Raw genomic sequence first — 25495 nt, forward strand, 5'->3', positions numbered from 1 at the left:
AAGAAGAAGACCAAAGCAGGAGGCATCACAATCCCAGACCTTAGCCTCTACTACAAAGCTGTCATCATCAAGACAGCATGGTATTGGCACAAAAACAGACACATAGACCAATGGAATAGAATAGAAACCCCAGAAGTAGACCCACAAATGTATGGCCAACTCATCTTTGACAAAGCAGGAAAGAATATCCAATGGAAAAAAGACAGTCTCTTTAACAAATGGTGCTGGGAGAACTGGACAGCAACATGCAGAAGATTGAAACTAGACCACTTTCTCACACTATTCACAAAAACAAACTCAAAATGGATAAAGGACCTGAATGTGAGACAGGAAACCATCAAAACTCTAGAGGAGAAAGCAGGAAAAGACCTCTCTGACCTCAGTGGTAGCAATTTCTTACTTGACACATCCCCAAAGGCAAGGGAATTAAAAGCAAAAATGAACTACTGGGACCTTATGAAGATAAAAAGCTTTTGCACAGCAAAGGAAACAACCAACAAAACTAAAAGACAACCAACGGAATGGGAAAAGATATTTGCAAATGACATATCGGACAAAGGGCTAGTATCCAAAATCTATAAAGAGCTCACCAAACTCCACACCCGAAAAACAAATAACCCAGTGAAGAAATGGGCAGAAAACATGAATAGACACTTCTTTAAAGAAGACATCTGGATGGCCAACAGGCACATGAAAAGATGCTCAACGTCGCTCCTTATCAGGGAAATACAAATCAAAACCACACTCAGATATCACCTCACGCCAGTCAGAGTGGCCAAAATGAACAAATCAGGAGACTATAGATGCTGAAGAGGATGTGGAGAAACGGGAACCCTCTTGCACTGTTGGTGGAAATGCAAACTGGTGCAGCCGCTCTGGAAAACAGTGTGGAGGTTCCTCACAAAATTAAAAATAGACCTACCCTATGACCCAGCAGTAGCACTGGTAGGAATTTACCCAAGGGATACAGGAGTACTGATGCATAGGGGCACTTGTACCCCAATGTTTATAGCAGCACTCTCAACAATAGCCAAATTATGGAAAGAGCCTAAATGTCCCATCAACTGATGAATGGATAAAGAAATTGTGGTTTATATACACAATGGAGTACTACGTGGCAATGAGAAAGAATGAAATATAGCCCTTTGTAGCAACGTGGATGGAACTGGAGAGTGCGATGCTAAGTGAAATAAGCCATACAGAGAAAGACAGATACCATATGTTTTCACTCTTATGTGGATCCTGAGAAACTTACAGAAACCCATGGGGGAAGGGAAGGAAAAAAAAAAAAGAGGTTAGAGTGGGAGAGAGCCAAAAGCATAAGAGACTCTTAAAAACTGAGAACAAACTGAGGGTTGATGGGGGGGTGGGAGGGAGGGGAGGGTGGGTGGTGGGTATTGAGGAGGGCACCTTTTGGGATGAGCACTGGGTGTTGTATGGAAACCAATTTGACAATAAATTTCATATATTGAAAAAAAAAAAGAATAGAGTGGTGATTGCCAGTGCCTGGCGGCAGGGAAAAATGGGGAGATGTAAGTCAAAGGTACAACTATAAGAAGAGCAGGTTCTGAGGATCTAATATACAGCATGGTGACTATAGTTAGTGACTATAGTTAGTAATACAGGATTACATACTTGAAATTTGTTAAAAGTAGATTTTTAGTGTCCTCGCTGCAAAAAAAAGAAGAAAAGGAAGAAAGAAGGAAAAGAGTTAACTATGTGAGGTGGTAGATATGTTAATTACCTTGACTGTGGGAATCATTTCACAGTGTATGTATGTATCAAATCATCATGTTGGGTGCTACGTTTTATATGTTATATTTGTTAATTGTTCTTCAATAAATCTGGATTGAAAAAACTGGATTCAGCTATCATCTGGAGGAGTTCAAATTCTGGTTTTGGGCTATGTGACAGTATTTTTTTGTGTTTGTTTGCTTTAACTCCCACAACCTGTCATTCCTGAGACTTTTCAAGGAGATAAACAAGATGAGTTCTACTGTGCATATGACCTATCATAACTGTCCATTTGAGTAAGGTTACTGGTCAGCAAATGTCTGGTAACTTAAAAATTTCTGGTTTATTGTGCGTGATTCACTTGTCTGAATGAAGTACTATGAAATTAATAAAATTTCTTTTTAAAAATTAAAAAATTCAAATAAGTAGATTGTAGTATAATCATTCAGTGGAACCCTACATGGTGATAGGGAATAATGAAGTATCTGTCTATTCAACAATGCGGGTGAACCTCAGAAGCATCACGTTAAGTGAAGGAAGGAACACAAAAACATGTGTGATTACATTTATATGAAATTGTCAAAAAGGCAAAACTGTAGTGACAGGTCAGTTGTTCCTGAACTTGGAGAGAGGAGAGGATTGACTTCAAAAGGCATGAGGGAACTTTCTGGGGTGATGGAAATGTGCTACATCATGATTGTGGTTGTAGTTACACAGTGTATACATTTGTCAAATGTCATACATTGCACATTTAAAATTGGTAAACCCCTAGCTAGACTTCTCAAAAAGAAAAAAGATAGGAACCAAATAGATAGATAAAATCACCAATTAAAGAGGACAGATCACAACCAACACCATAGAAATAAAACAATTAGAATACTATGAAAAATTATATGCTAGCAAACTGGGAAATATGGAAGAAATGAACAAATTCCTAGAATATCACAAACTACTAAAACTGGAACAGGAAGAAATAGAAAATTTGAATAGACCCATAACAAGCAAAGAAATTGAATCAGTAATCAAAAATCTCCCAACAAATGCAAACTGGTGCAGCCACTCTGGAAAACAGTGGGGAGGTTCCTCAAAAAATTGAAAATAGAACTACCCTATGACTCAGAAATAGCACTACCAGGAATTTATCCAAAGGATACAGGAGTGCTGATTTATAGGGGCACATGTACCCCAATGTTTATAGCAGCACTTTCAACAATAGCCAAATTATGGAAAGAGCCCAAATGTCCATCAACTGATGAATGGATGAAGAAGATGTGGTTTATATATATAATGGAATACTACTTGGCAATGAGAAAGAATGAAATCCTGCCATTTGCAACAACATGGATGGAACTGGAGGATATTACGCTAAGTGAAATAAGTCAGTCAGAGAAAGACAGATATCATATGTTTTCACTCATATGTGGAACTTGAGAAACTTAACAGAAGACCATGGGAGAAAGGAAGGGAAAAAATAGTTTCAGAGAGGGAGGCAAACCATAAGAGACTCTTAAATATAGAGAAAAACCCGAGGGTTGATGGGGTGGGGGGTTGGGGTAAAGGGGAAAATTGGTGATGGGCATTGAGGAGGGCACTTGTTGGGATGAGCACTGGGTGTTGCATATAAGTGATAAATCATGGGAATCTACCCCCAAAACCAAGAGCACACTGTATACGCTGTATATTAGCCAACTTGACAATAAATTACATTTTTTAAAAATCTCCCAACAAATAAGAGTCCTGGGCCAGATGGCTTCCCAGGGGAGTTCTACCAGACATTTAAAGAAGAGTTAATACTTATTCTTCTCAAACTGTTCAAAAAAAAAAAAAAAAAAAGAAAAAGAAATGGAAGGAAAACTTCCAAACTCATTCTACGAAGCCAGCATTACCTTGATTCCAATACCTGGCAAAGGAGAATTACAGGCCAATATCTGTCCCTGATGGACCTGGATGCAAAAATTCTCAACAAGATACTAGCAAATTGAATTAAGCAGTACATTAAAAGAGTTATTCACTATGATCAAGTGGGATTTATGCCTGGGCTGCAGGGATGGCTTAATATTCACAAATCAATCAACATGATACACCACGTTAATAAAAGAAAGGATATGGGGCACCTAGGTGGCTCAGTAGGTTGAGCATTGGACTTTGGCTCAGGTCATGATCTCATGGTTTGTGAGTTTGAGTCCCACATTGGGCTGTCTGCTGAACCTGCTTTAGATCCTCTGTCCTCCTCTCTCTCTGCCCCTCCCCTTCTCATGCTCTCTCTCTGAAAAGTAAATGAAAACATTTAAAAAATAAAAGAATAAGAGTCATATGATCCGGTCAATAGATGCAGAAAGACCATTTGACAAAATACAGCACCCATTATTGGTAAAAAGTCTTAACAAAATAGGAATAGATGGAACATACCTCAACATCATAAAGGCCATATAGGAAAGGCCCGTAGATAACATCATACTCAGTGGGGAAAAACTCCTTTCCCTTATGGTCAGGAACAAGACAAGGATGCCCACTTTCAACATTACCATTTAACATAGTCCTGGATGTCCTAGCCTCAGCAATCAGACAACAAAAAGAAAGGGTATACAAATCAAGGAAGAAGGCAAACTTTTACTGTTTGCAGATGACACTGTACCTATGTAGAAAATCTGAAAGACTCCACCAAAAAATTGTTAGAACTGATACATGAATTCAGCAAAATTTTAGAATATAAAATCAATGTGCAGGAATCTGTTGCATTTCTATACACAAATAACAGAAAAATCAAGGAATTATTCCTATTTACAATTGCACCCAAACCAATAAGATACCTAAGAATAAACCTAATTAAGAAACAAAAGATCTGTACTCCAAAAACTACAGAAGACTTATGAAAGAAATTGAAGAGGACACAAAGAAATGGAAAAGCATTCCATGCTCACGGATTGGAAGAACAAACATTGTTCTAGTTGCTTGTTACCCAAAGCAACCTATGTATTTAATGCAATCAAAATACCACCAGCATTCTTTGCAGAACTAGAACAAACAATACGTTTCTATGTAAAATTTGTATGGAACCAGAAAAGACCCTGAATAGCTAAAGCAATCCTGGAAAAGAAAAAACTGGAGGCATCACAACTCTAGATTTTAAGCTATATGATAAAGCTGTAGTCATCAAGATCATATGGTATTGACACAAAAACAGACAGATCAATAGAACAGAATAGAAAACCCAAAAATGGACCCACAGCTATATGGTCAAGTAATCATTGACAAAGCAGGAAAGAATATCTAATGGAAAAAAGACAGTCTCTTCAACAAATGGTGCTGGGAAAACTGGACAGCAACATGCAGAAGAATGAAACTGGACCACTTTCTTACACCATACACAAAAATGAATTCAAAATGGATGAAAGACCTAAATGTGAGATAGGAAACCATTAAAATCCTAGAGAACATAGGCAGCAACCTCTTTGACCTTGGCTGGAGCAACTTACTGGACACATCGCCAAAGGCAAAGGGAACAAAAACAAACATGAACTATTGGGACCTCATTAAGATAAAAAAACTTCTGCACAATGAAGGAAACAATAAAACTAAAAGGAAGCCTACAGATTGGGAAAAGATATTTGCAAATGACACATCTGGTAATGGGTTAGTATCCAAAATCAAACTCAACACTCAAAAAACAAATAACCCGGTTAAGAAATGGGCAGAAGACATGAATAGGAACTTTCCCAAAGAAGGCATCCAGATGGCTAACAGACACATGAAAAGATGCTCAACATCACTCATCATCAGGCAAATACAAATCAAAACCACAATGAGGTATCACCTCATACTGGTCAGAATGGCTAAAATTAACAACACAAGAAACAACAGGTGTTGGTGAGGATGCAGAGAAAGGGGAACCCTCTTGTACTGCTGGTAGGAATGCACATTGGTGCAGCCACTCTGGACAACAGTATGGGGGTTCCTCAAAAAACTAAAAATAGACCTACCCTACGATCCAGCAGTTGCACTATTAGGTATTTACCCAAAGGATAAAAAAAATACAGATTCAGAGGATAAAAAAAATACAATGTTTATAGCAGCATTATCAACAATAGCCAAACTATGAAGAGAGCCCAAAGGTCCATCAACTGATGAATGGATAAAGAAGATGTGGTATACATCATAAACACACACACACACACACACACACACACACACACAATGGAATTGTATCCATACATACAGTTGTATACGTACAATGGAATATTACTCAGCCATCAAAAAGATTGAAATCTTGCCATTTGCAACAACATGCATGGAGCTAGAATATATTTTGCTAAGTGAAATAAATCAATCAGAGAATGACAAATACCATATGATTGCACTCGCATGTGGAATTTAAGAAACCAAACAGAACATGTGGTAGGGTAGAGGAAGAGAAGAGAGGGGAACAAACCACAAGAGACTCTGAGAGAACAAACTGAAGGTTTATGGAGGTAGGTGGGTGGGAGATAAGCTAGATGGGTGATGGGTATTAATGAGGGCACTTATGATGAGTACTGAGCGTTGTATATAAGTGATGAACGACTAAATTTACTCCTGAAACCAATATTGCACTATATATTAACTAACTAAAATTTAAATTTTGAAAGTATTCATAAAAGTTTGTGGATTTTATTACATATAAATTATATGTCCCTAAAACTGTGGTGGCAAGAATGTATAAGCAAGTATAAGTCTATAGCTGAAGAGAATGAGGAACATTTATGAGATTAGAAAGCTCAGAAAATGTTTGGAATGCAGGTTAATGGATGAAAGAGCAGAGGATGTTATAGTTCAATGGGAGCCGAGTTCACATCATAATATAAACTCCAGGAAGGATTCGATTTAAGCTCTTAGGAAAGGAATAAGAGAGAAGGTTTGCTTGATGGTGCCAGTTCACTCTGCCATGCAGATCAGTAGTGGAGAAAGAAAAGTCCTGGTACCTCACCCCGACTTCCTGCAAAGAATTGCACAAACTGTCTGGGGAAAATTGTGGCTGCCAATGCATGTGACAGGTCCTTCCCCCACCCCCCCAAGGAAGCCCCTCTAAATCCTGGTACATGGGGCTCCCAGCATAAGGCCTGGCTTCCCTGTCACACACCTGAAAATAAAATCTCTCAAATAGATCTCTTTTATGTAGACAAAGGACCCAAAAAAGCTTCCATTCAGCAGTGAAGACTATGGAGGACGAGGGTCTGACTCAGCATAAGAGAAAAACAGTTGGAAACAGTACATCTTTCTTAAATATGAACAAAGAACCAGAGAGTAACAAGAAAAAATAAATAAGAAAAAGACTAAAGATAATATGTGAACTGATAAATTACAGTATTTACAATGATTTGAGAAAATACTGCAATTACCAAAAAAAAATGCTGGTGGAAAATTCTGATCCATATTACACTTTGTTTATTTCTGTTGTAGTATTTTGTAGGCTATGCTTTGTGTTACAGATATTTCTGCTCATGTCTGTCTTACCTCACAAGTCTATATGCTCCATGAAGACAGGAACATGGTTGTGATCTGTGATTGCTGAGTGTATTTAAAGTTGGTAGATAGCCAGTTCTCTCTTAGCATGTACCTTGGAACTGCCTTGGGCTCAAATTCCTAGTCTGGTGACCCCTGTTGGCTGATTGTGGATTGTGTTTATGAGACATTTGGGTTTGCTTGGTTTCCAAGGCAGAAGAGCTAGAGCCAACCTTGATGGGTTTTTGTTTATTCTAGCTAATTTGAAAATTAAATAGTTCTAATGGTTTTTTTCAGGTCTCCTTGTATACAAGAATATAATCACACCATTTTTTAAAATGTATATCTTGTTTTTTGATGAATCCAGGGGCATCATGTGAAAGCTCAGGCTCTTTCTGGATTGGGAAGAAGTAAGGAAGTGTTGAAGGAGTTTCTCTACTGCCTTGCTTTAAATCCTGAGTGTAACTCTGTGAAGAAGGAAGCACAGAAGGTGTGATTTTCTTTAAATGACTTTCTTCTTTAAGTCTCATTTATATAGCCCTTGTGTCCATGCTAGTGACTCCTGTCACATAAACAAGAAATATAATTCTGAATATTCATGACAATATGATTAAAGACACACAGGAATAATGATGAGTTTCATGCACTTGATAACTTTCATCCAGGGATAAAGCACAGTGAGATGGCTCTCGTATAGCTCTGTTCTGCTGAAATAATGGCACGTGCTAGTGAGGGAGGATCCATGTGTGAGACTGGAGAGGCAAAGTGAGTTTTCTTAGACTGGTAATTTCAAGCATTATCGTTTGTATAGGAGCCCTATAAAAGACATTGTGATAATACGCAAAATATACCAGTCTAGCTGCATAGGTTGACTTGGAAGTTTTAGCAAAGCTTCACCAGAACAATGCAGAAATACCTTCTCTCTTATTCAGGTCTTTAACCCAGTCTTCTTAGAAGTCACTGAGTCACACTTACTGTGAAAGAGCCTGTACAATAGTTACAGTCTTAGCAGGTGCAGTGACCAGCAGTTCTTGTTTTTATGTCAGTGTTTCCCTATTTTAACACTATCACTGACTTCTACCACACATTTACCTTGTAATTTCCACTTTCCAGTCTAGTTTTATTTTTGGCAGCAAGGAATAATGAATCTATTCTTCCTTCTCCATTTTAAAGCACCTTAGATATTTGAGATGGACTGTTATCTTTGTCTCAAGTCTTTCTTTGGCCTGAACATCCTTATAAGGTAGTAAGGTTTCCTCCTTTGGATACATTTAGTGTACCCCAGCATCCAAATCTGACAACTATAGGGGGCACCTTTCACCTTCCCTTGTGTTCATTTCATGAGGCATGTTTATTTTTAGCCTAATACCATCACACCATTGGCTCATAGTTAGACAAAACACCTACATCTTTCTTGTTTGTTTTCAGTGAGAACCTTGTAGCAATATTTTTTTTTATCCTTTTATTATGCAGTCTATCGGTCTTCGCTAATGCTGTCAGATCATCACTTACTGGTTTTGGCCGTTGTTTCAACTTGTCAAAATAACATTGAATCTTAACATTGGCTTTTCTAACTATCCCTGCCTGCTTTGTTCCACCTGCACATTTCACAAGAATGTTAAAATGCGTCTCAACTGCTTTTTACAACAGCATCATAGGAAATTCAGCTTGAGCTCAAAATTAAGCAGATGTATAAAGGTCCCAGGACCAGAATCTAGATCTTGTGGTGCTTCTTGTCAGTCTGGTGCTATTTCAGATATGATGTTTTTCCCTGTAGCATTCTGTCTGTGGTAGATGTCTTCTGTCTCACACAGTCCCAAAACAGTGCCTGGTGGTGCCCGTGAAACATGGTATCCTCCCAGGCAGCCTTCTGCTGCTCTAGTGAAGCCCCTCAGAGCCAGTGCTGAGGACATTGATGTCCATGCTGAGTGCTGTTTCTTCTTGATACAGCAGTTATGGGTGTGGTGCACTGACCTGTGACATGAAGAACCATGGAGGACTCTTTATTAGGTTTCAGTCACTGCTTTGTACTTCTCTTAAGCCCTTGGATTTCAGCTGAGTCCATGAGGATTGGCAGGACCATCGAGGGATTGGCAGTTACTTCCCGCTACCACCAAAGGCTGGTCTGTGACTCTTGAACTAGACTTACAGCCCTTCACCTTGTCTTCCTTTTATAGTTCTTTACTAGGTGGCTCTTCCAGTTCTCTTGTAAGTTGAGCAGTCCTCTAGAAATGTCTCAGTCCTGTGGGTGATCACGACTTGGATTTAATTTAGGATCCCTGCAACCTCTAGACCCCACTTTTCTCTCTTAACCCTGAGACTTTAGGGGTGATTTTCTGTAGCAGATGTGTAAGGGCCAGACAGAAATAGTGATGCTCATATTTTGTAGTTGGTTAGACTAAAGTGGAAAGGTACTGCTAGCCAGAATGCTTAAAGCATCGATTATGGTTTCAGAAACTTGAGTTTTAAAACGTTGGCAATTGGAATATGGTAACTATTCTTTTCAATGTCTTGGATCAGTTTGCCCCGTAGTTTCCTTTGGATCTTTAAGGCATACTATGTATTTTTCAAAAGTGTTTTAAAATATATTTTTTTCTTCTTGGAAATTTTACAGGTAATGTGTGAGGTGTTGTTCCCAGCTTCAGAAAATGTGCATCAAAATTTAACACCTTCCATCCAAAGCAGAATATTGAACAGCAGGTTGAAGGCTCAGTGTGCCAGTGATATAAACACCCAGCCTCTGGAAGAAGGTGACAATGCAGGGAGTTCTAAGGTACAAAGTGCATGTGTTTGTCAATTTTATCTTGATTAAACTTTATGTAATTCCTTAATTTTCAACGTTTACAAGTTATTCAAACTGTGGTGTTATATTAGTTGGAAGTACTTCTCAAGACAGGTTCTAGCTCCTCAACCTGAGAGTTGAACCTTTTAAAGGAAATTGATGGAAGTAACGAAAACAATGCAAAGAAACATGTAGAAAGAAAGATTTAGGACAGCACACATTGGGAACCCCAAGCATCAGGAGCCCTGAACTTACTTTGGCTTGGAGAAAAGAAAGCAGAGGGATGATTTGAATATATGAAGACTGATATTCAGTTGATCTGTCTCAAGGAGAATTATTCTGTATTTTACTACAGGAAGTGCAAAGCTCATCTTAGAAGTTAATAGATGAAACCAGTCATGAATGAAGAGTACAATCCTGTTTTTTCCAAAGATGTCTAAGAAAGGCTACTGCATGAATACTGTTTTCTCTTATTTTGTGATTTCTTTAATATTTTGGATTCTTTTTTTCCTACTTAACCAGAATCCATCTGAGAAATCCGATGTGTTCAGAAATACAAATTCTTCGGTTTTGTATTTTATACTGGGTCTGCACTTTGAGGAGGATAAAGAAGTGTTAGAAAGTTTCCTTCCAGGAGCACCCAGCACCAGTTTAAAGAGACAGTTTCCAAATGATATGGAGGATGTGCATGACCTGAATGGTCCTGGGAAAATTCCCAAAAAAGGTCAGTAAACTATTTTATCATGGAGTTGTGTGACTCCAGAGTGATAGAATGTTAGCTAATATTCAATGCATTTTTTAATTTTTTTTTAATTTTTCTTAATCTTTATTTATTTTTGAGAGAGAGAGAGAGAGAGAGGGAGAGAGAGAGAGAGAGAGAGAGAGAGAGAAAGAGACAGAGTGCAAGTAGGGGAGGAACAGAGAGAGAGGGAGACACAGAATCCAAAGCAGCCTCCAGGCTCCGAGCTGTTAGCATAGAGCCTGACGCGGGGCTCGAACTCACGAACCGTGAGATCATGACACGAGCCAATGTCAGACACTTAACTGACTGAGCCACCCAGGCACCCCCAATGTTTTCTTTTTTTTAATTTTTACACAGATAGTTTAAAATTAATAATGAAAGGAATATGTCAGCTTTAAGATTATAGAACAATTTGAACGGTTAATCCCACAAGGATTTCATAGTCAAAACGAGGGAAAATTTAGTTATAACTTTAACTTTTATTCAAGTCCACTGTCCAGATAAATTATTGCTGTATATTGTTAATCGGGTTAGGAACTATTCCTTCGTAGCATGATTTGTTACATTGATGTAACACTTTTAGCCAGAGGAAATACAATTATTGCATGCTGGTATCCATATAAGCAGTGTTAATTTTAGCATTTTAAACTTTTTCAGAGGCAGATTCCTCACCTCAAAGGAATATGACCTCTAATGTAGGAGAAGGTCCAGAGCTCTCCATAGATGTAACGGACTTTGAGTGTGCCCTTTGCATGAGGTAGGATGACGTAGAATCTGTGCAACTCTTTGAAATATCCATCCTTCCTGAATTTGATATCATAAACATAATAGGCTTTTCATTATCAGAAAAATTATATATACCTTAGCAATAAATGATTTCTAAAAATTTGATAAGGAAGCTATAAATGGAAATAGATATAATTGATTTCTACAACAGTAGGGAAATTATCTTAAGGAATTCTTAGAAAATAGATTATTTGAAAATCTCTTCTGGACAATTTTTGGCTAAAAACTCAGATATATTTTCCAGGTTGCTCTTTGAGCCTGTGACTACGCCATGTGGACATACATTTTGCCTAAAATGCCTTGAGCGCTGCCTTGACCATGCCCCGCATTGTCCGTTGTGCAAAGAAAAACTTTCAGAAGTAAGTATTTCTTCTGAAATAAGAAGACTGTTCGGCCCCTCTTCTTACCCCTCAGCAGGTGCTCATTTCTTGGGTTGGCTTTGTTTTGACTACCCATTTATTAAAGAAAGTTGGATTTCTCCAATCAAAGATAGGTCTTTTTCCTATTGGATTTCTCAAAAGATACACAGAGGAAGTTTAGATACAGAACCCATTAAACTTAAGGGAAATTTTCAGGCATGAGTATCGAAAACAGGTAACATAATTGGAGCTCTTACTATGCGTTAATTATTAATAATTGAGATAACATTGCTGAGTCCTTACCCTATGTTAATCATAAAGGGTTGAGGTAACATAATGGCATACTTAATATGTGCCAAGGATTCAGTCCTTTACTTCATCTCAAGGTGAAGTCATATTATAGTACTTAGTTTTTCTTAGGATCGAAGACTTGATCATTTTTGATACTGGGAAATCCCTTTGGTGCCCTGTCAGTTGCATCTTTTGTCTGAAATCAAAGCCAGTAATACATAAGTTTCCATGAAGGGAAGCTGCTTAGTTATGTCTAACTCAAAAATAAACTGTTTAAATCCATACCATAGGTGTGGTAAATACAATAAACAACACTTAAAAGCTTTTAAAAGCTTTCTGATCAACTTTGCACATCATGACTCTGTCAACTATGTGGACTCTGGTACTTTTGGTGCCACTAACCTTCCACAAAGCAAGTTATTTAACTTCTGGGAGGGCAGTTACCTGTAAAATGATACTACAAATATTTGCCTTAATTACTTCTAGAGATCAAACTCACTAAATGCATTTTAAATACGATCAAGTGTTTTTTTTAAAAAAACAAATATACAGTTAAATTTATTTTTGAACTTGATATGGTATAGGAGATATCATACTTACATGAGTTTTTAAATAATTGTGACTTAGTTTACTGCCAAAACTATAATTGAGACCTTTCTAGAGCATTATCTGTACATAGTTTCTTTTAATTGCATACATCCTGAATCTAAGTTACTCAGGGAGAGCCTGAATAATCATGAATATCATTCATTGTACCATGCACCATGTGTCCTGATGGTGGATGCTTTTTGAGTCTTTGTAGCAGTTTCCTTCAGCTGTTCCTGTGCAGGTCTACTCCACAGTATTTGCTCTCTCTTCTTGCTAACAGTGGGTAGCATCTGGCCCACTGCCTTGTTGTACCCATGCTTGTCTGGACCGGTGGACCTGGAGGCAGCTTTCTTATTCTCAGAGAGTAAGATGCATGTCTTTATGACCACTGTTTGTAACACAGACCCTTCATTCATGTCTGCGTTCAGTGCTATTTGGTTAGGGGGCTGTGTGATGAACCAGTGCATTGAGGTTGGCACTATAATATAAGCTCCTTAGGGACAGAGATGACTTCTGTCTTGTTTTCACTCTACCTCCAGAGACCAGAACGTGTACTAAAGGTTCAGCAAGTCTATGTTGAATCAATGATTAAATGAGTGAATGAATGAATGGCTAAGTGCAAGTTCTGTGTAGATTGCCGGTGTTCCAGAAATTAGAATATAATAAAACAAACTAAAATAATAATAATTTGATCTTTCTTCAATGCAGAAATACTTTCATGAGGTTAGACTTTTTCACATGCGTTATTATAAACACGAATTGTCAATTATCTGTGTATGTGCCGAACTCTTGGTTGACATAAAGCCAAGTGAAGCAAATTTTATTGTATTACTCTTCAATAAAATGATACCCTAAAAGAACAGTATAAAATACTGATGTCATTAATAATACTAGTTGTGAATTAAGTGAAACTTGTTTCTGCTAGTTACTCCGTTACTGAGGGTCTCAAACACAGTTGTTGTTTCCCAAAGTTGAACTTCTAGTTCTTAGTGGGTTATAGCAACACATGTAGCTTGCTTCATATACTTTGTTTCATGTAGCTTGCAGCCCAGAAATGCAGCAAGTTAACAAAGAAACAATAGGACATTGAAACCTACCGGCCCTGGGGTCCTAGCTGTGCCACTGTCACTCTACACTAGCCCCTTAACCTTTCTGAGACCCATCTTCTGTATTAGTGCATTGTAGATGGTGCCTGTGGGACAGTGCTGTTTTAAGGCCTAACTTAATTTGTATGAAGCATCTTCAGCTGGTACCTGATACGTATTCAAATGTTGTTGAAAAAGAACTGTTATTTGCAAATTCATGTGTCTAAGATAAAAGCAGTGCACACACAGACACAGAATGATAGATCTTCAGCTACGTATAACTCTTTCACCCACTGATCCTAGCACATTTTAATTCAGTTTCCACCTATTTTCCTTCATATCCGGCTGTAATTCCTTGGTCTGTCAGTTCCTTTCCCAATCCAAATAAAGTCAACTCTGCTTCTTGCACGTGTCCATATAAATAACAAAGCAGAGCTGGAGAAAAGCCACAAAATTGGTAAGATTGGTTTCAGTTTAAATTCACGATCTTAAATCTTAGACTGAAAACATTAGTACTCATCCTTACTATGCTTCTCTAGTAGCTTGAATTTTCTACTTTCCCGGATGAGTATTTCCTGTTTCTCTTCTTTGACAACATATCTACTCACTTCCTCTCCCCTCCCTGACATTATGATACGTGATTGAGAATACAGAAGCCAACTCACTAATCCTTCCTCTGGGTGAACACCTTCTCCTGCCCTTTTCTCAGAGGGGAGGAACTGCCCTGCCCCTCTCCATATCCCAGACTGGCTGACCTCCAAGCTCTGTATCCCCATCCTTTTGTCTTCCCAAAGACTGCACCCCTCTACCTTGTTGTCGACCTTTCCTACTGGGAGAAGAGTGCTTTGTCCTTTGGAATTAATTGCCATGTGGTATTAATATTGCCTTTTGTTACAGTTGTTGGCAAGCAGAAATTTTAATATAACTAGTCTGGCCGAAGAATTAATATTTCGATATTTGTCAGATGAACTCTCTGATAGAAAGAGAATTTATGATGAAGAAATGACAGAATTGTCAAAGTAAGTCCTCATGTTGTATATACTTGGTCTTGAGTTCAGATTAAAGAAGGAAATCCTTGTTAACTTAATAGCTTTATCTCAGGTGTTTTTTTTTTTTTCCTCCTTGGCAGAGAAATTAGAAATCCCACAAATAGAAAAAAATTAATTACAGAGACTTATAGAAATTTAATTGGGATTATAAGAACTACTTCAAAGGTGTGGCTTCATAAAAAGTATGTAGTTGCTTTTTGTATCTAAATAAGTGGTACTGAATTTTTCAGAATTGAAAGGTACTAAGTATATAGAAACAGAAGGGAGAGCAGGATTACCACTCAAAATAGGCTTGACAGTTGTTTTTATCTTTTAAAGTGAGCAGAGTTCTGTGTTGTAGCAACTTTTAACTATTGAGGTCTTAAAATTCTGCTACTCTTTTTTATTTAGAACTCACTACTTTTGACTACTATGTAGTTTATGCTTTCATCAGAACTTTTTTCTCTTTTTCTTATTTGTTTTTATTGAGGTGTAATTGGCACATAACATTACATTAATTTCAGGTATGTAACATAATGCTTTGATATTTATGTATATTGCAAAATGATCACCACAGTAAGGCTTAATGTCTATCACTATACATAGTTAATTTTTTTTTCTTGTGGTGAGCACTTTTAAGGTCGATTTTCTTAGCGAATTTCAAATATACAATGCAGTATTATTAACTGTAGTCACAATGCTTGGCATTACATCCCCAGGACTTACTTATTATGCAACTGGAAACTTGTATCTTTGACCCCTTCACCCATTGCCCACCTCCCCCCCCCCCAACCCAGCCTCTGGCAACCACCAATCTTTTGTCTGTATCTATGAACTTGGTGTTGTTTGTTTGTTTGTTTGTTTGTTTTTAAGATTCCACATGTATGTGAGGTCTTGTGGTATTCATTTTTCTCTGACATCTGTTTTTCTGTTTAAAATGTTTACTTATTTATTTTGAAAGAGAGAAAGAGGAAGAGAGAGAACCCCAAGCAGGGTCTTTGCTGTCAGTGTAGAGCCTGACATGGGGCTTGATCTCACAAACGATGAGATAGTGACCTGAGCTGAAATCAAGAGTTGGACACTTATTTCACTTATGATGGTGCCCTCAAGGTCATCAGAATTTTTTTTATAGGAGTCATAAGCTATAACTTTTCTAAGAAAACTAATACAATATAGTATGTTCTAGCTCATCAAATTAAGTAAGAAAGGCTTGGCAGGAAGCCTGGTTGGTTGAAAACTTTCTCATGTGGTGGGCTTTCTTTTCCCACTAAAGACTGAGGAAGGGAGTGCCTGGGTGGCTCAGTCAGTTAAGCATCCGACTTCAGTTCAGGTCATGATCTCATGGTTCGTGTGTTTGAGCCCCACTTTGGATTCCGTGCTGACAGCTCAGAGGCTGGAGCTTGCTGCGGATTCTGTGTCTCCCTCTCTCTCTGCCCCTCTCCCACTCATGTTCTCGTTCTCTCTCTCTTTCTCCCCCTCCCTCCTTCTCTCTCTCTCCTTCCCTCTCTCTCAAAAATAAATAAACATTAAGAAAATTTTTACAAATATAATAGAGACATAAGCAGGCTTCAGGGTTTTATTTTGTAAATGAGAGAATTGAGGTTAGCTAGCTTTTGCTATTTTACAGTGACTAATACTCCCTTCTGTTTCTGACAGCTCCTACTTCTAAGTTAACATTTTTCCTCACCCCACAGTCTGACCAGAGATGTCCCCATCTTTGTGTGTGCCATGGCCTTCCCCACCGTCCCATGTCCACTGCATGTGTTTGAGCCCCGCTATCGGCTTATGATAAGAAGATGCATGGAAACCGGCACCAAACGGTTTGGCATGTGTTTATCTGCTGAACACGCAGGGTAAGAATTGCCAACGTTCAGAGGGTCCTGAATAAATGCATAACCTGTTATTTTTCTTGAAGAACAATTTAAGGTGATGTTGAAAAATTCTGGTGGCTTCCATTACATAACAAAGTATAAATCCAAGGCCATCCATGATGTGATCCCAGCTTTCCTTCTAGCCTCATCTCCTACTTCTTTCTTTCAGACATAATATTTGCTAGTCCATTAGCATATTATTTGCTTTTCTGTAAATATACTTCATATCCATACTTCCATGCTTCTGCCTATAAGTCTTTTGTAGTTCATCATCATACAAACAAATCCAGTCTAACTTTTTAAGATCCAGAAATTTGCTATGTAGGAGCACCTGGGTGGTTTAGTCAGTTGAGTGTCCAACTCTTGATCTCAGCTTAGATCTTGACCTCAGGGTTGTGAGTTCAAGCCCTGCATTGAGCTCTGCATGGGCATGAAGCCTACTTATAGGCAGGTAGTTAGGAGATAGATAGATACATACGTACATACATACATACTTACATGCATATGTACATACATCTTCCTTGAAACCTCCACCTATACAGCCAGACAAATTTCAGTCTTATAAAAACCCACAGCTCTTAGTTTTGACCTCTCCTCATTTTACATCATTTGTGTAGGGAAGATGTTCCAAATCGACAGGCAGCTCCTTTCCATGGGCTGCTCTGAGGACTCTGGGAAGGAGACTCCCAACAGATGGGAAAGAATCCCATCTGTTGGCTTCCTTATCCCCTAGGACTTTGTCATTACTGCATGGTCATGATGAGGTCTCTACATGTAAGTTCTAGCTGGTAGAAGAGGCACAGGTGCTCTGAAAGGATTTGAAGAAAAGGGGTACTCATCACTATTGTTCATACCTACTGCAAAGGAGGCTGGGAAATGTAGCCCATCCATGTGCCCAGGAAGAAAAGGAGAGTGGATACATAGGACCATCCACTAGCTTCCATAATATATACCTAGGAACAGATCTTTTTAAAGATATGTGTAGCACCTTTATGGAAAAAATTCTACAGCTTTATTGAAAAATATTCAAGAAGGCCTAAATAAACAGAAGTACCATATCCATGGATGGATGCATAGATTCAATGTCATAGTAGAAATGCCAGTTTTACTCAAATTAGTCTCTAAATCTAAAGTAGTTTCAGTCAACATTCCAAGAGGACTTTTTCATGGACTTGTTCAAGCTGACTTTAGAATTATTATGGAAAATCAAAAGACCAAGACCATGATAGTTTTGAGGAAATCAGCTGAGCAAGATGGGAGAACCCTCCCATCTTGTAAATCCTAGTGAGTAGACCATTACAGTATATGGAGATAAGAAACAGATCATTCATATTTGGACCCATATTTAGATATAATTATGTGAGAAAAAGCAAGCCGCTCATTTTTAAAAGGTGCTCAGAAAATTAGTGGGCAGTCCAAATGTGGAAAATAATCTCTTCTCTGCCTTGCACTGTACACACAAAGTAACACATGTTATTTACATTCTCAGTGTGAAAAATAACATATAAAAATTTTAAGAGAAAATGTTGGAGACTATAATTAGGAAAAGACCTTTTTTTACACAAGATGCTAAGAGCAGGTAACATAAAGGAAGAGATTAATAAATTTGAATATGTTAAAATTCATCAAAATCAGCAAAAGCAAAGTGATAAAACATCCAGAAGTTCTGCTTCCACTGAGGATATAGAACACTAAGAAGTGAATTATTCCATATAAAGTATAGGACATGAGTCTCTTGAACCTTGCTCTGGTGAGCAGAAGTTGCTCAGGGGAAGTGAGGAAAGGTAAGTCTATCCAGGGAGAGAGTAAACAAAAGTGTGGCTCATCTGTGGCAGAGCCTAGGAGAAGGAGACCTGCAGGTGTGTAGGAGGAATTCAGCTAGATTTTTGGGACCAAGTTCTAATGGCCTCATGTGGACAAGCACGAGAGTCCAGAAAACCCTGGGAGTTTCAGGCACAAGGGGAGTTTGCATCCACTCACAAATTCTTGTCCACATACAAGACAGGATGGCTCATTGGAGAGACAGGTTCTGCAGCTGAGACGAGCTTTGGAAGAGCTGGTATTGGAAGACATTTGTCTGCTGATAGTTGGGGCAGCAAGTCCTCTCTTGAAAGGGATCTTCAGGGCACCTCCATCCATGCCACAGCTATGGATAAGATAGCCCTGTTAGATAAGCAAGAAGAGATCGTTTTATTAGAGATTCAAGTAGAGGTGTCCAGCCTTACAGGCATGTGACTTGGGAACCATCACTCATTGTTAGTTTGAAGGCATGTAGTGAAGTTGTTCATTCACTTTAGAATTGGGTAGCCTTGGGTTCAGATCTCAGGTCTGAATCTTACTGTGGCCTTATAGAAGTTGTTTGATTTTTCTAAGCCTTTTCTAAGCCTTTCTGTTTTTGTGCTTGAATGAGCGCATATTATAAACTGCTCCTAATAGTGCATGACACATAGTAGGCACAATCAGTATCCTCAGGATACAGATGATAGTTCAAAAGGGTGAGAGTGGGTAAGGTCACACAGGAGAGCTTTGGAGTGAAGATGCCATTGTGGGTGGCCCTGGTGTTTAAGGGACATGTGGAGGAGCCAAGCTGTGAAGGGGTGCACTGGTCGGGAGGGCAACTGAGAGCAGCAGTGGGTGTTAGGTCAGTGACAGATCAGTAGAGGATATAAGTAGCAGATGGGGTCATGCCAGAGTCATTTGTGACTTCCACTGGGGTTGTTTCGGTGAAACGGAGGCCTGATGGGGAGGTAGGAGATGGAAGGCAGTGACTGTAGATGACTTCCCATAGTAGTTTGTTGGGGACGATAGAGTTGGCCAGCATCAGTGGAAATGAGAGAGGAGGGAGCAGAATCTGTGAGTAGCGTGGGGGCCCAGGCATACTTTGTGCTCTCTGTACCCCCTGCTGGTGCCCTGGCCAAGGGGACTGAGGATCCTGTCTCTCTCCACCTCCTTAGGTCCTTCCAAAGCACTAGCTTATTTCAACTACTGAGGCACAAGGGCCCTTTCCCCTCCAGCTCTCCCTCAGTGGCCTTGCACACCAGTGTGTTTTGCATTTAACAGAAGGAATCATCTGCAGGTATCTCTTAGAGAAAACAAGCTTGCTGGTGCCATGCAGAGACACCATTTGTTTTGTTTGGACCTCCTGCGTTTTTAAAATCACGGTTTTTTTCTCCCGCCTGTCCTGTCAGAATTTCAGAGTACGGCTGCATGCTGGAGATTAAGGATGTCAGAACATTTCCTGATGGGAGTTCAGTTGTGGATGCCATTGGAATTAGTCGGTTCAGAGTTCTAAGCCATCGTCACAGAGATGGCTATAACACAGCCGACATTGAATATCTCGAAGATGAAAAGGTGAGGTTTATTTTCCTGGCGTGTGTTTAGAGGGCCATCGAGTCAATACTGTAGACTTGTCCAGGCCATGCAGTCTTGGTTGCAACTCCTCAGCTATGCTCTTATAGCCCAGAAGCAGCCATAGACAATATGTAAACGAGTTGGCATGACTGGTTTCCAATAAAATGCTGCTTACATATGGAGTGAACAGGATTTAATTTGTGAGTAGTAGTCCATCCTGTTCTAGATACTGGTATTAGTTCAGAATGAGATATAAAAAGTAGCATTTAAAAATACCTTCTAAAAGCAGTGTGGAAGTTCCTCAGAAAATTAAAAATAGACCTACCCTATGACCCAGCAATAGCACTGCTAGGAATTTACCCAAGGGATACAGGAGTACTGATGCATAGGGGCACCTGTACCCCAATGTTTATAGCAGCACTCTCAACAATAGCCAAATTATGGAAAGAGCCTAAATGTCCATCAACTGATGAATGGATAAAGAAATTGTATACACAATGGAATACTACGTGGCAATGAGAAAGAATGAAATATGGCCTTTTGTAGCAACGTGGATGGAACTGGAGAGTGTGATGCTAAGTGAAATAAGCCATACAGAGAAAGACAGATACCATATGGTTTCACTCTTATGTGGATCCTGAGAAACTTAATAGAAACCCATGGGGGAGGGGAAGGAAAAAAAAAAAAAAAGAGGTTAGAGTGGGAGAGAGCCAAAGCATAAGAGACTCTTAAAAACAACAAACTGAGGGTTGATGGGGGGTGGGAGGGAGGGGAGGGTGGGTGATGGGTATTGAGGAGGGCACCTTTTGGGATGAGCACTGGGTGTTGTATGGAAACCAATTTGACAATAAATTTCATATATTGAAAAAAAAATAAAAAAAACTGGTGTCTTTATAAAAAAAATAAAAATAAAAATACCTTCTAAAGCTAAATATAAAAGGTTTGGCTCTCTTACCCCTTAAGAATTATTTATATGCCTAATAGAAATAACAGAACCCATGTTTTGGCAAATTAACAAAATGTTTTGAAGGGATTCTCAAAAGATGTGTACAAAGATGTCTCTAGCAGTCTTACTCATTAATGGCCACAAACAAGAAATAGTGCAGATACTCATCAACAGGGGAATGGATAAACAAATTGTAGTACATTTACACAATGGAATACTACTTGGCAATAAAAAGGAAGGAGCTAATGATACACAAAACCATATGAAAGAATCTCTTAGATCTCTCAACGAACACATCTCTCAACATCCTGCTAAGCCAGGGAAGCCAGATGCACAACCACGTGTGCTGTGTGGCTCCATTTATATGCTTCCAAGACCAGGCATCACCTGTCTCTGGTTTTGGAGGGCAGAGACAGGCTGGGGTGAGGGTTTGTAACTGACCAGAGGAGGCTGTAGGGCCATTGTGGGCCATGGAAATGTTCTGTGTCCTGTTCAGGATGGTGATTCCACTGGTGTGTGTGGCTGGCAAAACTCTGAGCCAGCCAGTGAGATCTGTGCATTTTCTGTATGTAAATTATCCTGCAACAAAAACATTACAACTGTTTAGAAGGAGGGAATCCTTGGAATTACTGTATCCCTCTTTTGAATTCTGTCCTTCACATTTAGAACCACACCATGGTTCTCACCGTGGCGAGTGAGAGTCTTTAGCTGTCTGACATCACACTGGAAGTCGCTTTGGGGACAGTGCTGTACATTTGTGATGCCCATCAGGAGACCCACACCCACACTGCCAGCACTGCCCTCTTTCCAGCTGCTGTTTCTGGTCATCCTAGGCACAGGGCTATACAGCTCAGAGGAGCCAAGGGCAGCAAGTCAACCCCAGCATCTCAGGAGCAGGGAGTGGGTTTAAAGGATGGGACTGAATGTGATTGTTCTCTGCTGCCTGGGTAACAAATCTGATGGAAGAGTTTACTGACTGTTGTGGATGGCAGTTTTTAGTGGTGTTTGTATTTATTTCAGAACAAGAGCTTACCTAACTACAAATAAAATAATTTTGGTGTTTTTTTTTAAAGAAAACCCTCTACTACATAGGAATATTTGATTTGTATAAATCAAATTGAGAATGGTTGCATGCATTATAATCTAATTCCTCAGTTTACCCTAGTTTTCAGAGATCCTTGAATTTTATAACCAGAAAGGACCTGAATGGTTTATTCCCATTTTGTAGATGAGAAAACTCTACCCTCAGGAGGCTGTGTGACTGGCTCATGAGAATCAGCAGTGAAGCCAGAACAAACCTGGGTCCCTCGGTCCCCAGCCCAAGCTTTTCCCACTCAGGTGTTCCTCAATAGGGGTGGGATATACTTAAAATAGTGACTTGGCTGTGAGATAGGCACCCAGCAGTAAAGCATGATAAATCTAAGGTATCAGGGCTTACTGCTGCTTAAGGCTAATACAGTGATACAGGGTAGCTGTCATGTTTTCTGGAATATAGTTTGGTGATATGGAATATAGTTTTTTAAATGTCTCACTCTTTGACTTGGCAATTCTGCTTCTAGGAAACTATCCTGAGGGAATGACAGCCCCTTCTATCACCACCACTGACAAAAAACAAACCACTTTTGCATAAATATTTATATTACTGTGTAATATTAAAGTCTATTTTATCTTAATGGTGGAGTAAGTTATAGTATATCTCTACATGTAGCCATTGAAAATGATTCATAGTAACATGGCATATATGTTTATGTTGTTAAGAGAAAAATCAGGATGTTATGGATAGACAGGATAGGTAGATCTTCACTGTATAAATAAGTACAAATTTCTATGTTGAGCATATATCATGTTTATAAAACACTGATGAATTATCTGAATACTAAATGTCCCAGCTCCACTTACCAAATACGGCAGATGATCACTATATTTCGTGTGCTAATAATGAATTGCTAAAATGGTCATCCCTCTTTCCTTGATCAGGTGGAAGGAACAGAGTATGAAGAACTTACCAGTCTTCATGATTCAGTATATCAGCAGTCAGTTTCCTGGTTTACTTCACTTCAGGATCACATGAAAGAACAAATCTTAAGCCATTTTGGGTTGATGCCAGACAGGGAGTCTGAGCCTCAGGTATACTCTCCTTATTTCTTTTAGAATGCTATTATTATTTCCTGCTATATGTTAAGACACATTATTCTGAAGGAAAATTTGCCCGTGCTGTGCTGTGTACTCCATTGTGATCACTTATGAACGGGTTCATTTGTCAACAGCCCAAAGAATCACCTAATGTAGTAGCATGTGCCTTTTGGAGCAAAACAACCAATGCTTTTTGATTAATAATGTGTGAAGGTCATTTCTTTTCTATCAAAAATCAGTTTATTCTGACTGGCTGTTGGCTTTGGTACTTTTACTTCTCTCACCCACTGTTTAAATCAGCTGTTTCAATCTTATGACTTAGAGGGTAATAATTTGTGTGTATTGGCATGAACAGTCCATATTTTGCACATACTATTGCCTTGTGCCTAATCAACAGATGTTGAATAAATGCAGAGAAAATCTAACTCCTGTTAAATTAGGAGTCTTCCTTGCCCTCTATATCCAGTCAGGCTTTCTCTGTGTTCCGCCAGCATGCTTTCAGTGAACTTGGCTCTGCAAGCAGGGCGTGGCTTCGGGCTGTGAAGCGCTTCTAAGTGTACACTGAATCCTTTCTTCCTCCTCCGGGTGACAGAGCCAGGCAGGGATGGCTTAGGCCTATGACAGAGTATAAAGTTCCTTCTGTACAAACTCACCTGTCTTGTGGAGAAAGCAGTATCCGGGACCAGCTCTCAGCAGGTTTGGGGAAAGATGAAATGTACTTTGTATTTTTCCCATCCACTGTTACACTCTTTTTCTATCTCTGGCCGACTTCTGTCTTTTACCCCCACCTGAGTTATGTCTTTTCCAAACTCAAGACCAGCCTTTAAGCCAAAAACTGCCTCAGTGTTACTCCTAATCTTCCAATAGAAGCTTCCACATCCTAAGCTAAAGTGACTTCAGAGTCCACCCTCTCTAGTTCCCAGTTGGATTCTGTATTCCTTTAGGGGTAGAATTGGAGGAGAATCCAAGATGGGAAGCCGGGCGGCCTAGATATCTTGGTTCTTAATGCAAGGAATACTGAGAACAACTTTATGACTAGCTTTTGCTTAGATCTCAGTCCAGAAGTGTGTGTTGGGTTATGTGAAATATAAGCTATCAGGTAGCAGAATAATTCTTATATATTTAATTCATGATGACTCCAATCTATATATAATTAACAATAATTCATATATAGATGTTTTGTATACATGTGCATATTTATCACACAGATATTGTTAAAAGATTTATAATACTCAGGCTTGTACACCTACTTTTAGCCTTCCTAATATTGAGCTTTCTATAGTATATTTAAAACTTAAAAAATAATAACACAGAACATTGGAAAGTAGAGGTGAAATTTATGGTCCCCTCTTCTGACTGGTATATATGCATAACAAGAGCTTTGAGAGAACAGAAGCAATTAATTCATGGCGCAGTCGGTTAAGCGTCTGACTTCAGCCAGGTCACGATCTCGCGGTCCGTGGGTTCGGGCCCCGCGTCAGGCTCTGGGCTGATGGCTCGGAGCCTGGAGCCTGTTTCCGATTCTGTGTCTCCCTCTCTCTCTGCCCCTCCCCCGTTCATGCTCTGTCTCTCTCTGTCCCAAAAATAAATAAAAACGTTGAAAAAAAAAATTAAAAAAAAAAAAAAGATGCTTCTCTTTGCAGGCTTTACGTTTTGTGAATTCTCCCACATTTAAATTTGTAACAGAAAAGTAAACTTTGTATCTCAAGGGTTGAATGGATGGAAAGTAGATCTAAAATAGAAGGTGGCATTTAATCCTTGCCCACGCCTTGTTGGTGAAACAAAGAGAAGAGACTTGCATTTTAGGTGCTGATTTTCCTTCCCTTTCATGTCCCTTGCAGAGTAACCCTAGTGGTCCTGCGTGGTCCTGGTGGATCCTGGCAGTGCTGCCTCTGGAGCGCAAGGCTCAGCTGGCTATTCTTGGCATGATCTCACTGAAAGAACGTCTGCTCGCCATTCGGCGGATATTAGTCATCATTACGCGTAAGATGAATAGTCGGCAGGAGCTGGTTAACAGCAGGGAGAGAAATAATTGATTTTTTTCTCTCTGTCAAGGTTTCTGGAAGCCCTTGTACTTTTATGAGGAGCGCTAGACGTGGACAAGTAGCATCCCATTCATCGTGCTTTGTAAAATGCTTGTTGAGGGTTACAAAACGGAACACTTAGCAAACATTGACTCCTACTCAAATGTTAGAAGTTGGTGTCTGGCGGAACCTGACTGGGTACAAGGTTAGCCTGAAGTTTGCATGGAGCCCACAGTTGGAAACCAACCTAAGAAAATCTCTTTGAAGCAGATGCTTTAATGTGCAGTTCACTGACAG

At 39.3% G+C, this 25495-nt stretch overlaps 1 protein-coding gene across 1 annotated transcript in view; it reads left to right on the forward strand.

Annotated features, from left to right (window-relative positions):
- Positions 1 to 25210, forward strand: part of LONRF2 (LON peptidase N-terminal domain and ring finger 2) — a 45741-nt gene extending 20531 nt beyond the window's left edge. Inside the window, exons 3-12 of the mRNA XM_047067463.1 lie at positions 7580 to 7702; positions 9827 to 9985; positions 10517 to 10718; positions 11400 to 11493; positions 11767 to 11881; positions 14743 to 14864; positions 16568 to 16726; positions 19933 to 20095; positions 23019 to 23168; positions 25016 to 25210. Coding sequence (XP_046923419.1) covers positions 7580 to 7702; positions 9827 to 9985; positions 10517 to 10718; positions 11400 to 11493; positions 11767 to 11881; positions 14743 to 14864; positions 16568 to 16726; positions 19933 to 20095; positions 23019 to 23168; positions 25016 to 25210 — 1482 coding nt within the window. The remainder of the gene's footprint in view (positions 1 to 7579; positions 7703 to 9826; positions 9986 to 10516; positions 10719 to 11399; positions 11494 to 11766; positions 11882 to 14742; positions 14865 to 16567; positions 16727 to 19932; positions 20096 to 23018; positions 23169 to 25015) is intronic.
- Positions 25211 to 25495: the final 285 nt, after the last annotated feature.

The sequence above is a fragment of the Lynx rufus genome, unplaced genomic scaffold, assembly GCF_022079265.1.
Source record: "Lynx rufus isolate CCGP_SWC_20201006 ecotype Redwood Valley unplaced genomic scaffold, mLynRuf1.p SCAF_8, whole genome shotgun sequence".
In the NCBI taxonomy this organism is placed as follows: domain Eukaryota; kingdom Metazoa; phylum Chordata; class Mammalia; order Carnivora; family Felidae; genus Lynx; species Lynx rufus.